This window comes from Pimephales promelas, chromosome 3 (genome assembly GCF_988280905.1).
Source record: "Pimephales promelas chromosome 3, fPimPro1.hap1.1, whole genome shotgun sequence".
Taxonomy (NCBI): Eukaryota; Metazoa; Chordata; class Actinopteri; order Cypriniformes; family Leuciscidae; genus Pimephales; species Pimephales promelas.
The window spans coordinates 17,961,788-17,973,806 of NC_142771.1; the positions used below are offsets into that span (position 1 = coordinate 17,961,788).

Genomic DNA, 12,019 nt, shown 5'->3' on the forward strand with positions numbered 1-12,019 from the left:
TCCAGCACATCCTAAACTTATATCTAAATAGTTGCAGTTTAAAAGTAGGGGGAGACCAGGGAAGTTGATTTTTTACATTTCTGTCTTAAAGTTCTTTTTTCTCTCTCTTTTTTTTTTTTTTTGGAAAATACTTTTTAAGCTTTTTATTCAACACAGACTTCTTAATATAATTGGTGTGTGTGTGTGTGTGTTACATTAGCATCATCCTAATAACACTGAATAGCGTGTGTGTGTATAAGCCAGCACTTTTTGTTACTGTCAGTCATTGTAATTGGCAATAAAAAATGCCATTCAATTCTGCCACAGATGTGACTTTTCCAGCTCTTATAAATCATAAATTATTCTCTCTTCAAAATGCTGAGATACACCCTTCAGTTTGTCTTTCTCCTCCAAGACCTATGCATACTGAAATTCAAAAAAAAAAAAAAAGTTTTACAATTATAGCTACATACATCCCCAGTCTCCCCAACTCAACATTGTTCTTATACAGGAACTTGCATAATTCTTGTGAGATTACCTGGGGGGCATCTTCCCCATGTTACCAGGGGCGTAGAATTTAGTAGGGACGCTAGGGACGTGTAGCAATAATTTCGATAAAAACTTAAAATATATTTATTGATGTCCCCGTCCCCACCAATTTCCAAATCAAACCTACGCCACTGCATGTTACCATGCATGTCTATTCACGCAAGTTGTCACGTTTTGCAGGGTGGGTGGGTATATTTTTGAAAGTCAATTCCGGCATTGACATATTAGGCCTATAGCATACTGAAACAAACAACAACAACAAAAACTTTGATCATGAACATTTACAAAGAGAAGAAGAAGGCGAACTCGTCATTACTTGTATTCACTCTTTTTTTATTGCTTTGGGCTCTGCTGTCATGCAATATTCGACAGAAAAGGAGGCGACAGCTGTGGTCGAAAGACACAAAACACAGGTATCGATGAGTGAACCAGCCTATGAAACCAGGAGCCCGCTTACTCTCACGAAAAGATTTTCTCCCCCTAACTTTCTTTCCTTCCTTCACTTTTACATAACCTAATACCGTGAACAAAATGTGTGCTGTAAGGACTTCGTGATACTTTTGGTCTCACTCTCAGGTCAACAAACTGCGGTCAAAACACATCCTCCTAACATCTGTTTCAATATTAGTCTCTATATGATTTTATCTTGCCATCTACAGGCAAAGCAAAGAGGTGCAATATATAGTGCTCAGTGATTGGAATAGCTACCTGCACGCATAGCCCAAATATGTTTCATTTAATCGTACAAAAAGGAGCCTACATCAATTTTCACCAACGAGGGAAAATCACTGTGACGCGAATAGCCGTGTTAAATAATCCCAGAACAAAACACTGATCTTGGAGAATCTTCGAGTTAGCTTAGGCTATTTGATTTAGCTATCTATGGGTGCAATGTTTTAGCTTTTTCTTAGTTTTGTTTAAAGTAATGGAGTTTGGCCATTATTTACTTGATTAAATTGGCACACTTGATATGATATCGAATAGTAATTGATTGTTTTAACAACTTTTTATTAATTTGTATTTTTATTGTGATTGTCATAGGCTACCATTTTATCCGTGAAATTTAGGTGCAATATGTCAATTACCTGATTGCAGATATGAAATTCCAAAATACCTTTTTGTTTAAATCAGCTGTTCCAAAACACTATATGTCCATTATATAAATATAATGGATTAATTCTTAAATATATACCTTTTTCTAAAACAAAAACAAACAAAAATGCTTTTAAATGTTTTTTGAAAGTAAATGTTGAGATGTGAAATTACAAACGAAGTGAAATTACATTGTATTGCACCATGAGAAAGGGTGAAGTCTCAGTGAGAGCTTGAGGTTACGTCAACACGTTGACGTTGCGTAATGCGTGACATCACGTCTCAAACAGAAAGTGAAGCCCGCAGACCATCTCTCAGTTTGGAAACTGCAAACTGGAGCTCGTAATACTTTGGAATCAGGTAATTATTTCGAACCGTGGGATTGCTTTAATTTAACTTGCTAATAGCATTGATTATTGTATTGCACGTAAGTTTATGTGCTTTTTGCGTTGGTGTCTAAGCCAAAGACTGTTAAAGAGTAGGCTAGACTAGACTAGACTCTAGTCTAGTTAATAAGAGTATTAACTACATATCATTTCTACCGTTGTCTTTTCTAAATACAAAATTAATAACTTTTAAAAGTATTTTTGATCAATTAAAGCAGACCAGGCTACAGGCTATAGGCTATATTGCGTGATATAGCCTGTATGCACGAAAGTGAAAGTAGGCTAGGCCTAAGCGGGAATGCCCGCTTTAGATTTTGCTTTCCAAACTCCAGAATAAATCCCAGACACTGCACCATGTACCTGCAACATTCTCTCGAGCGACAGTGTAGAATACTACTGCATTCATTCAAAGATGAAGACTCAAATGTGGACGTATATGTTTGTGCTATTTTTTACTCTGCAGAGTAAATGCTCAGCTTGCGAATGGCTCGGCCAATACAGGAGGATAAGCAGAGATTCTCTGACTCTCCTTAAGGAAATGGTAAGTAGCTACACTTAAAATCTTTAGGCTTTATTTTTGAATTGTTAGAATACAATAGTGACAGTGACGTTAGTTCTATATTAGACAGCATTGCAACTTTCATTTAAATACTTTTTCAACGATTTATGCAACAGATTTGTTACTTTTTTTCTTAAAAATAACCTATAAAAATTGTTAACTCAACCTTACAGAATCATGCACAACTATTTGAAATACTATGCAATGTTTTGCTATTGTGGAATGTTGTCACTGATTTGCCTTTATGTTACATCTTTGCTTCTAACCTTCATTTTTGTCACAAAAATTTCTGTTGTCAACACTATTTGATAAGTTTCTATTTCTACATGTTCTAATCATCATTCGTAATATAACGTGGTTGCCACACGTGCAATGCACTAACCACTGCGGGTTTGCACCACTTTGATTTTATAGAAAATTTAAGACAGCACTTAAAGTTTTCGTTTTTGTAGGTTGATGTGTAACAGCAATGTCAAATATTCAGCATGTGGTATATATATATGAAAAAATACTAATTGTACTCTGTCTTATAGGGTGGAAACTATCCTGATATCAGGGTGCCATTTCCAGGGCAACTGTACAACTGGATAGACAACGCTAAGGTTTGCAGAACTTTTCTCCTCCTTTAACAGCACTTGAACAGAGTGCAAAACATTTCATCCCATATAAATAACACTTGAGTTATCAGAGAAAATCTTGCATACAATGTTCATAATCCGGCGTTATGTCTCCTTGCAGGTGGAGGACCAGGTTAAGTTTCTTGTCCTGACCTTAGAACATATCATCCGAATCATGGATGCCAGGGAGGACATGAACGCAGCACAATGGAACCTAAAGACTGTCGACCGTTTCCTATCTAACCTGAACAGGCAGTCGTCGGAACTTAAAGAATGTGTAAGTCTTGTGTGAAAGTGCATGGAAACTGTTTTAATGAATTGGATATTATCCTACATTTTAAATCGAAGAGATTATCAGGTTCCACTTTATTTGGATTGTCCCTTTAACACATTCAGTTGACTATAACGTTGCATTCTACTAATACTTAGTGGAGTATTAGTAGAATGGTAGGGTTAGGATTAGAATAAGTTGACATGTAGTTGCAAAGTTACTTATAGTTAGTAGAAGGTTTGTTGGAGGAACATCACAATAAAGAGTTGGCAGATATTAAGCAGACTGTCTACTAATACTCTAATGAGAGTTAGGTAACATGTAGTTGCAAAGTTCGAACAGAATTTTGCATTAATCCTACAGATAAAAAGGCTGAATGAACTAACTATTCAATGAATGTGTTTAAATGAGATTTGGAGACTGTCGAAAATATATGAGTGTAGAAGTATATAGACCCTGTAGAGGTATTTTTCATCATGTTAAGTTTGTCATTAATGTTATTTTTGCTAATTGTTTACGTTTTATGGATTTTTTTTCAGGTGGCTCGATACCACCATCCATCACATAAGGAGTCCTACGAGATTAAGATAAAAAGGCACTTCAGGAAATTAAAGAAGATTCTAAAGAAAAAAGTAAGTTTGATCGCATATTACATTATCTGCGTACCATAAGAGGCATATCATATTTGCTCTAATGTTACTTTATAAAGAGTAAAAGGAATGATTTCCTTCCATATAAACTGTAGTCAGCTGTACTCAGCTAAAGCTGTGCCTCTTGTGTTTTCAGGAATATAGCGCTCAGGCATGGGAGCTGATCCGGAGAGCTGTGAGACATCACCTTCAGAGGATGGACATCATCGCAAGCAATGCCACGTCCTCTCTAAAAGTTTAACAGATGAGTTAAAGAATTGCTTGTGATAGTGGTGTTGGAGTGTTGACAAGTTACTGCAAACAATGCCTTGCAACCAAAAACTCGGAAAAAAAATCGAATGTAACAAATGTATTCATTTACATGATTGTATTTCATTGCAATGAAGGTAGCCTAGAGTTGTATGTTTTGCCTAATGGCTGGTGTTTAGTTAGTTTTTTTCTATGAAAACTTGAAGTATTTGGATCAAGCAAGCTAATTATTTTGCTTACCTGTGGAATTCCTGTGAAAATTTTAGTTTTATTTATTTATGTTTTATTGTGGTGTAAATAGGCCTCTGTGCCTAAACAATTCTCAGATTTTCTTTTCTGAATCTGAACAAATGTTATAAAAGAAACAAGCAAGCTATGCAATTCAAATCACCTGTAGCCTTATTTATTAACTGTGAGTCAGTTGTTATGTGTTTGTGATTGTTTCTGGTATTTATTATACTTAATTTAATTTAAATTGTGCAATTTTTGTATCCCAGGATATTTACTGTTCTCATTTGTACTGTTTTTATAGTTATTTATAAATTTATTTATTTGATCTGTTTGCTCTCAAAATGTTTTTGTACTTTCAAAGTTATTTATTTATTTGATCTGTTTGATCACAACATTTTTGTACTTTCAAATAAAAATAAGTTATTATAAATAATGTTTCTTTCATTTGGTTTACTAAATAATTCCCTAACTTGTACTATACTTTTCTAGTATGGTTCTTTGGAGATTGAAAATGTTTTTTGAGGTATTTAAAAAGTTTTGCCTATATGGCATCAAAATGCAAACCCATTTTTTATTCTAATTTCCAGACATGTGTAGAATGCAAATTCTTCTTAAAATACGTCAAACGTTTCACTATGATGGACACGGAGGTGCAGAAATTGCATATGCAACAGATTAGTGCTTTTCTCGTACGGGGGCGCCAAAGTCACATCTGTATCACCAAATAAACCTTCTTCTGTGAAACACAAAAGAAGATATTTCGTCTTGTTTTGTTTTGTTTTTTTCCTCCATATGAGCGTCAAAAACAACCGAAACATCTAAAATAAAGTCATACAGGTTTTGGAATGCAATAAGCAGCCTAACTGATTACAGAGTTTACATTTTACGAATAAATTTGAACTGTTGAAGAAGAATTAGGCCTAGATTTTTTTGGTGCGACTGCGTATAGGCCTACTAGGACGCATTAATGTTTCACACTTAATCACAATGGTGCTTCAAGGTTTTTTTTTTGTTTTGTTTTTAATGGGCTTTAAACTAACGTTATTTTTCCCTGCTTTAAATAAAACAAAGATTAAGTAGGCTAGCCTATAGGCCTACTACGTTTATATTTCAGTCGTTAGCCTATACTTCGCAATTTCACATTAAATTCGGCGTGTTACTTGTCGGTTCTTTTAATTCATTGTGAAAATTGTTTCTTTACCATCTATTTTAAGTGTAGGAAATATGTAGGCTATATAAAGTGATTATCTTGAAGCATTTATTCACTTTAGACGATTGACAATTAGCCTATACATTTTTATATTGGCCTATTTAAGTACAAGACAATTGACTAACAAAATTAGTCAGCCTACAACACTCCACCATATCCATAGCATAAAACGCAATCTTTAGGCTAGGTATTCTATTTATTTTTTTTTTAGGGTTTTTGTTTGTCTCATTAAACTATTTCAACAATTCCATTATGATGCATTCAAAGGAAACCATTTTTTTTTTTAAATCAGTTGGTCTCATGCTCAGTTCTATAATGATGAGCAAGCACATAGGCTAATGATATTTACTGTTTTTTTTTTCCAAATAGTCTACCTTGCTTACTCATCAGCAGAGGCTAAATGAATCTAATTTCAAGTAATTGCGCTTCGTACGTTAACACCGGTGAAGATGGAATATTCCACTTTTGAATGATGACGGTGTTGGTATTATTAATAAAACGCACACTCATTATTAGTTTTAAGTGGAACACAACCTGCCACATGCACGGGCTGAATTGGCAGAATTGAATTCATAGAGCGCGAGCTCCTGGGTGTAAATGCTCGTGTGGTCTGTGCGCCTCGGAACTAGGCTATATGCTGCGGTGGATCGTTGGCAGTTATGATTAACTGATGTGGGTTTTTGTAACACCTAGGGTGCTTCCTTTTCCCATTAGGCTATCTGAGAAAATGATTTTGTTCTCATCAATTTTATGAAAGAAAAGAAATCAACCGTCCATTCATTGAAAGCAATGGGACTTGCCCAGCAGCTTTTTTCGAGTTGAGAGTGAAAAGTGAAAAGTGAAAATGGCTACGTAATCTACCACCCATCGGTCTCCTGGTTACAATGAAAGATATGGATAATGAGATAAAATAAAAACATGCCAACTGTAATTAAAACAATTACGGTATATAGCCTAATAAAAATAAAAAGCGGGGGCGAACGTTTTTTTTTTCTTCAACGTGAAACTCAACAGCTAATTTTTTTTTTTAAGCACAAATTTGTAGCCCATTTGTGGTCTGTTTTTGGTTGCCCTACAAGAAAACCAGAGATGAATCCAAAGAACTAATTTATTCAAAACATTTCTTGATCGTTCTAAGTTTTCATGATAAAATACCGAGAACATAGCCTAGTAGTACTAATTGATTCATTACAAAAAATAATTATATGTCACAAATGCATTAAATATCAAAAAGGTGGCATATATAGTTCAGAAATATTGTTCAAAGTGAAACTTCTTGGACAGGCAGACAGACCGACAGATGATGATGATAGATAGATAGATAGATAGATAGATAGATAGATAGATAGATAGATAGATAGATAGATAGATAGATAGATAGATAGATAGATAGATAGATAGATAGATAGATAGATGATAGATAGATAGATAGATAGATAGATAGATAGATAGATAGATAGATAGATAGATAGATAGATAGATAGACAGATAGACAGATAGATAGATAGATAGATAGATAGACAGATAGATAGATAGATAGATAGATAGATAGATAGATAGATAGATAGATAGATAGATAGATAGATAGATAGACCACATCCTCTTAACCTCCACAGTACAGGAGAGAGTTGCGCAGCGGGAAACAAAAAGAGAAGCGCTGCGGTTTGCAAAACTTCCAGATACGATTAGCCTATTCTTTCCATTCATCACTCTGTTTTAGTATAAAACCATCAATTGCCATCCATATCTTCAGCAAGAGTCTTTCAATAAGTTTCAGCACAGTTTGTGAATCAGTGCTATTTTAAAGCTACTTTAATTTTTTGACTTGGACAATCAGCCTCATCATTCTGATTTTTATTCGCACAAAATACAAAATGGCACTTTGGAAATGTATCGCTTTATTTAGTCTATTTCTTTTTTTCTCGCAAATTTGTTCAATGCCAACAAAGTGCATCATGCGGCGGACACTTGTGAAAACAACTCACAATCTACTTGAGAATATGGTAAGTTGAGTTTCTCTCTTTTTTTCCATTTGTTCTTTTTATATCCTTTCCCTGCCTGACCTAGCCATGTCCCTATGTGTCTTTTCTCATAGGGGGGTCTTTTTCCTCGTGAATGCTTGAAAGAAAACGTAGAAATACCCTTCCCGAAATCTGCACTGCAACCAAATGGCTCCAATCAGGTAAACACATCAATATTTATTCCAGGAATATTAACTCCTTGATTGTCTAGCCTAAATGTTTGAGGAATAGCCTTCTTGATGAAGACTGCATACATATTCTAACTGTTGTATGTTTAATTTTCAGAAAATCGGTGTAGAAAAGGCAATGTATAAAATCATGGAGCACATTGACTTCCTGTTTGCTAACGAGAGTTATCCAGAGTCCTGGAACCAGGAGAAAGTGGAGCATTTCCAGAACATAGTTTACCGTTTAATTTCCGATAACAAATGTGTAAGTTCGAAAAACATTTATTTGCATAGGCTATTATAGATGGATATATGAAGATTGCTGTAATTATGTCATATTTCTCATCCGTGTGTAGATTATGGGGAGAACACACAGACCCGTGGATGATTTTCCAGCAAGAGAGGGTGCTCTGAAAACCTACTTTGATAAACTGGCCACTCTGCTCAGAAGCACGGTACATTAAATCAGATTTCAGTAGGCAACGCAAAAATTAATACTGTGATGTCATCCCACAGCCTGTTTATTAATTGCTGTCTGTTTCCCTCAATCAGGAGCAGAGTGTCTGCGCGTGGGAGGTGGTTAGAAAGGAGCTCCTGCGTGTTCTCAACGTCATCCTCCAGCTTAAATCATTCAAAGTGTAGTTTTCCGTGGACTGACTGACTATTTATTTATTTATTTATGTATTTATTTATGTATTTATTTATTTATGTATTTGATTACTTGATTGATTTGTAAACCGTTCATTGCAACGCATTCTCACCCCAAGGCGTCACCTTTGACCATGCTTCAATATTTGACGCTTCAATATTACTGACGCTAAAGGGCACCTAAAGCGTCAGATATTGAAGCATGGTCACCTTGGGGGTGAGAATGGGCTGTTCATTGCCTCAATTTTTCAGCCTAAAATGTATACTTTATGGTTAGCTAACTTTTTAATTTGTGAAATAGCTACATTTAGGCTACACAGTCTCCTGACAACATCACTCTAAAATGTAATGTAAACATGCATTTTCTGTAAAGCTGCTTTGTGTACACATGAATGTGAATTCAAATACTGAACACTCAATAAAACACTGAAGACAAGTTTATCTCCGAGTAGCTACAATTTACAAGATGCATCTTACAACTGAACAGCAATACACATCATGCTGTAGGCCTATTGCTGTAAAATTAAAGCGGATATTCAGACAGATTGCAACTGTAAAAATGCTTTTCTATAACAGTTCGATAAACAAAAAGTTAAATTGATTGAGTAACACACATTTCACACACAATATTTACGAAAGTACAATTAAATATACTGTATGTAGTAGCCTATAGTTTATACTGCAAGTATAGGCTACTTGTCAGTACATAAACAGTACACTGAAAGTATACGTTATTATTTTTAGTTTAAAAGATAGGCCTACAATTATAGCACTCTTGAAAAAAGGTAAGTGGTGCAAACAATGTCTAGCTCCCCCTATTAAAGGGTAAAGTAGTTCACTCTCACGTTGTTCCAAACATGTATGAGTTTCTTTCCTATGTTGAACACAAAAGAAGATATTTTTAAGAATGTTGCTAATCAAACAGTTGATGGACGCCATTGACTTCCATTTGGATGTCAATGGGGTCCATCAAAATATATTTTATGTTCAGCAGAAGAAAGAAATTCATACAGGTTTGAAACAACTTGAGGTTGAGTAAATGACGTAATAAACAAAACATTCTGTCACCATTTACTCACCATCATGGATGTTGAAGCTTGAAAGTTTATGTATAACAAGTTTAATCAAATATTGCTTTCTACAGCTACTTTTGGTAATGTATATTTGATGCTTTTCTCATTTAACACAATAATGACTTTATTTAATGGGGTGGACATTTTGGGGATAAACTACATACTGATACTACATATTGAGTCCAGCACCACCCAATCATTTAGGGTGTTTTTACATTTAGCCTACATTTATTCATTTAGCTGACACTTTTCTCCAAAGTGACTTACAATTGCTATATGTCAGAGGTTGCACGCCTCTTGAGCAAACTAGGGGTTAAGTGTCTTGCTCAGGGACACATTGGTGTTGGTGTTTTTTTGCTTTTTATCCAAAGCATTGGTGCTTTGGATAAAAGCGTCAGATAAATGTAAATGGTGTTATTATTCTCTGGATAAGTGGATTAATAAGTGGATTCGAACCCGGGTCTCTCACACCAAAGGCATGCGTCTTATCCACTGCGCCGGTTCTAAACAGTACCAAAGTAGGGTTCTTCGCCTTGTAACAATAGCAGAACCCTTTTTGGTGCTAAATAGAACCCTTTTTATAAGGTTCCATAAAGAACCATACTTTGAAAGTGCTAACCTTAATATAAATAACCTTTTCAGCAATATTTCCTTTCACTGATATTAATAGTGTATATTATCTTCATATTATTAATATTACTAACAAAATGAACAAAATGACTCATTCAAAAAGATTCATTAATTTTGATGAACGAGTTCCAACAGGAGAGTCACGAACGTGCATCAGAGCAAGGTGAGCATTTGTGCTGTTGGGGAATTTTAATCTCACATGTATTATATGTGATCATTAGGTCTTGTGTAATAACAGAGGAATGTCTTATGGTTTTGCTATCCTTGAAGGAGGTTATTTGTCTTTCCTTTTATCAAGAGTGGAGTGAGGCACCAGAGAACCGGCCGGGTCAGAGGTCATCTTAGATGGGGGAGGATAGAGGGGGTTAGCGTAAATTTAACCTAGCATTTGATTCCTATTGCTTGTGGAATTTTACAAAGAGGCTTGGCCTGCAGTAAATAACCTTGGGAGAGCTATATAGAAAGACACCGGCCTGTGTTCTGGGCATCACTCTCTTCACAGTGTACCAATCTGTGTTAGCGACTGGGCCTATTCTTGCAAGAATAAACTTCTCTTTCTTTATTAATTTGACTCTGTAGTGTCTCTTACGCAGTGATGTCTGTTTATTGAATTTTTGCCTTAAAGCCACAATATGTATGTTTTCTGCATTAAAAATAGCAAAAATAACTGTATCTATGTTATATATTTCTGTTAGATATGTACTTACATTATCCCGACAGTTTCCACCAAATTTCAAATACGGAGAAATTTATAGTTTAATTCGAAGACACGGGACGTTTCTTTATTTCCGTTTCGTCGCCCGTCTATGGCGTCATATTACCTTTGACTCCTCTATTTTCTCTAACTTCCTTGCGGAACCCGGCGAAACCGCCAAACACAAAGGGGAACACTGGACTACCGCCAATAAAGCAAAGAAAATGATGAAGAAAAAAAAGTAGTACGTATTTTTATGTGTGTAAATCACGTGCCCGCTCACGAGCGCTCACTCTTAACAGACACACTGTCCCCGGTGCTGCTCGCGCACAAAGCGCTCCCCGTTCACAGTAACCGGGTCGTCTCATTCAAATCAGCCAACTGTTGCTGTTAGCGAGCCGCGCACATTGAATACTCTTATGAGTCAGGCTGCGAATGTACGTGCCGGCTTCAGCTCTCTCATGCTTACTAAATAAACGCCTCACCTCCGGCGTCGCGCACTCACTACATTCCCTTTAGCCTTTAGCACATAGTGGATGAATAACGCAAACCCAGTCAAACGTTTGACTGCAGTATCTTATGTGCTTTATAATCCGGTGCGCTCTATATATGAAAAATATTCTAAAATAGGTCATTCATTGAAGTAGCGTAATATTAATATTTATATTCGTCTGTATTATAGTTATGGACCACGATTACGCTTTGCCTGCACGTTCTGCTGCTACAGCCAGCTCATTAGCTAAAGCTCAAACGTACCTGAAAAATATGACCCGAGAAGGGTTTGGGACAGGAGAAGCATGACACAGGTAAACATTGGGGTTGCATTTAAAGCTTCTTGACAAGCTAAATCTACAGAGAGATGCCATATATCCGTATATTTTGTGAAACGATGATGTCATGTCATGAGCTGAGCTGGTTGTCATTGACAGCGACAACAACTCCCGTGAGCCCACGCTCTTTCCCGACGTCATCAAAGTACGTCTTTTGTTATTC

At 35.9% G+C, this 12,019-nt stretch overlaps 2 protein-coding genes across 2 annotated transcripts; both read left to right on the plus strand.

Annotated features, from left to right (window-relative positions):
• Positions 1 to 1,993: 1,993 nt before the first annotated feature.
• ifnphi1 (interferon phi 1) lies at positions 1,994 to 5,007 on the plus strand. Its single transcript, XM_039687672.2, has 5 exons — positions 1,994 to 2,547; positions 3,099 to 3,167; positions 3,304 to 3,459; positions 3,993 to 4,085; positions 4,240 to 5,007. Exons 1-5 carry the CDS (start codon positions 2,419 to 2,421, stop codon positions 4,342 to 4,344), a joined length of 552 nt encoding a protein of 183 aa, XP_039543606.2. The 5' UTR covers positions 1,994 to 2,418; the 3' UTR covers positions 4,345 to 5,007.
• Positions 5,008 to 7,560: 2,553 nt separating this feature from the next.
• ifnphi2 (interferon phi 2) lies at positions 7,561 to 9,060 on the plus strand. Its single transcript, XM_039687673.2, has 5 exons — positions 7,561 to 7,796; positions 7,889 to 7,975; positions 8,100 to 8,246; positions 8,338 to 8,436; positions 8,534 to 9,060. The coding sequence occupies exons 1-5, from the start codon at positions 7,668 to 7,670 to the stop codon at positions 8,621 to 8,623; spliced, it is 552 nt and encodes a 183-aa protein (XP_039543607.1). The 5' UTR covers positions 7,561 to 7,667; the 3' UTR covers positions 8,624 to 9,060.
• Positions 9,061 to 12,019: the final 2,959 nt, after the last annotated feature.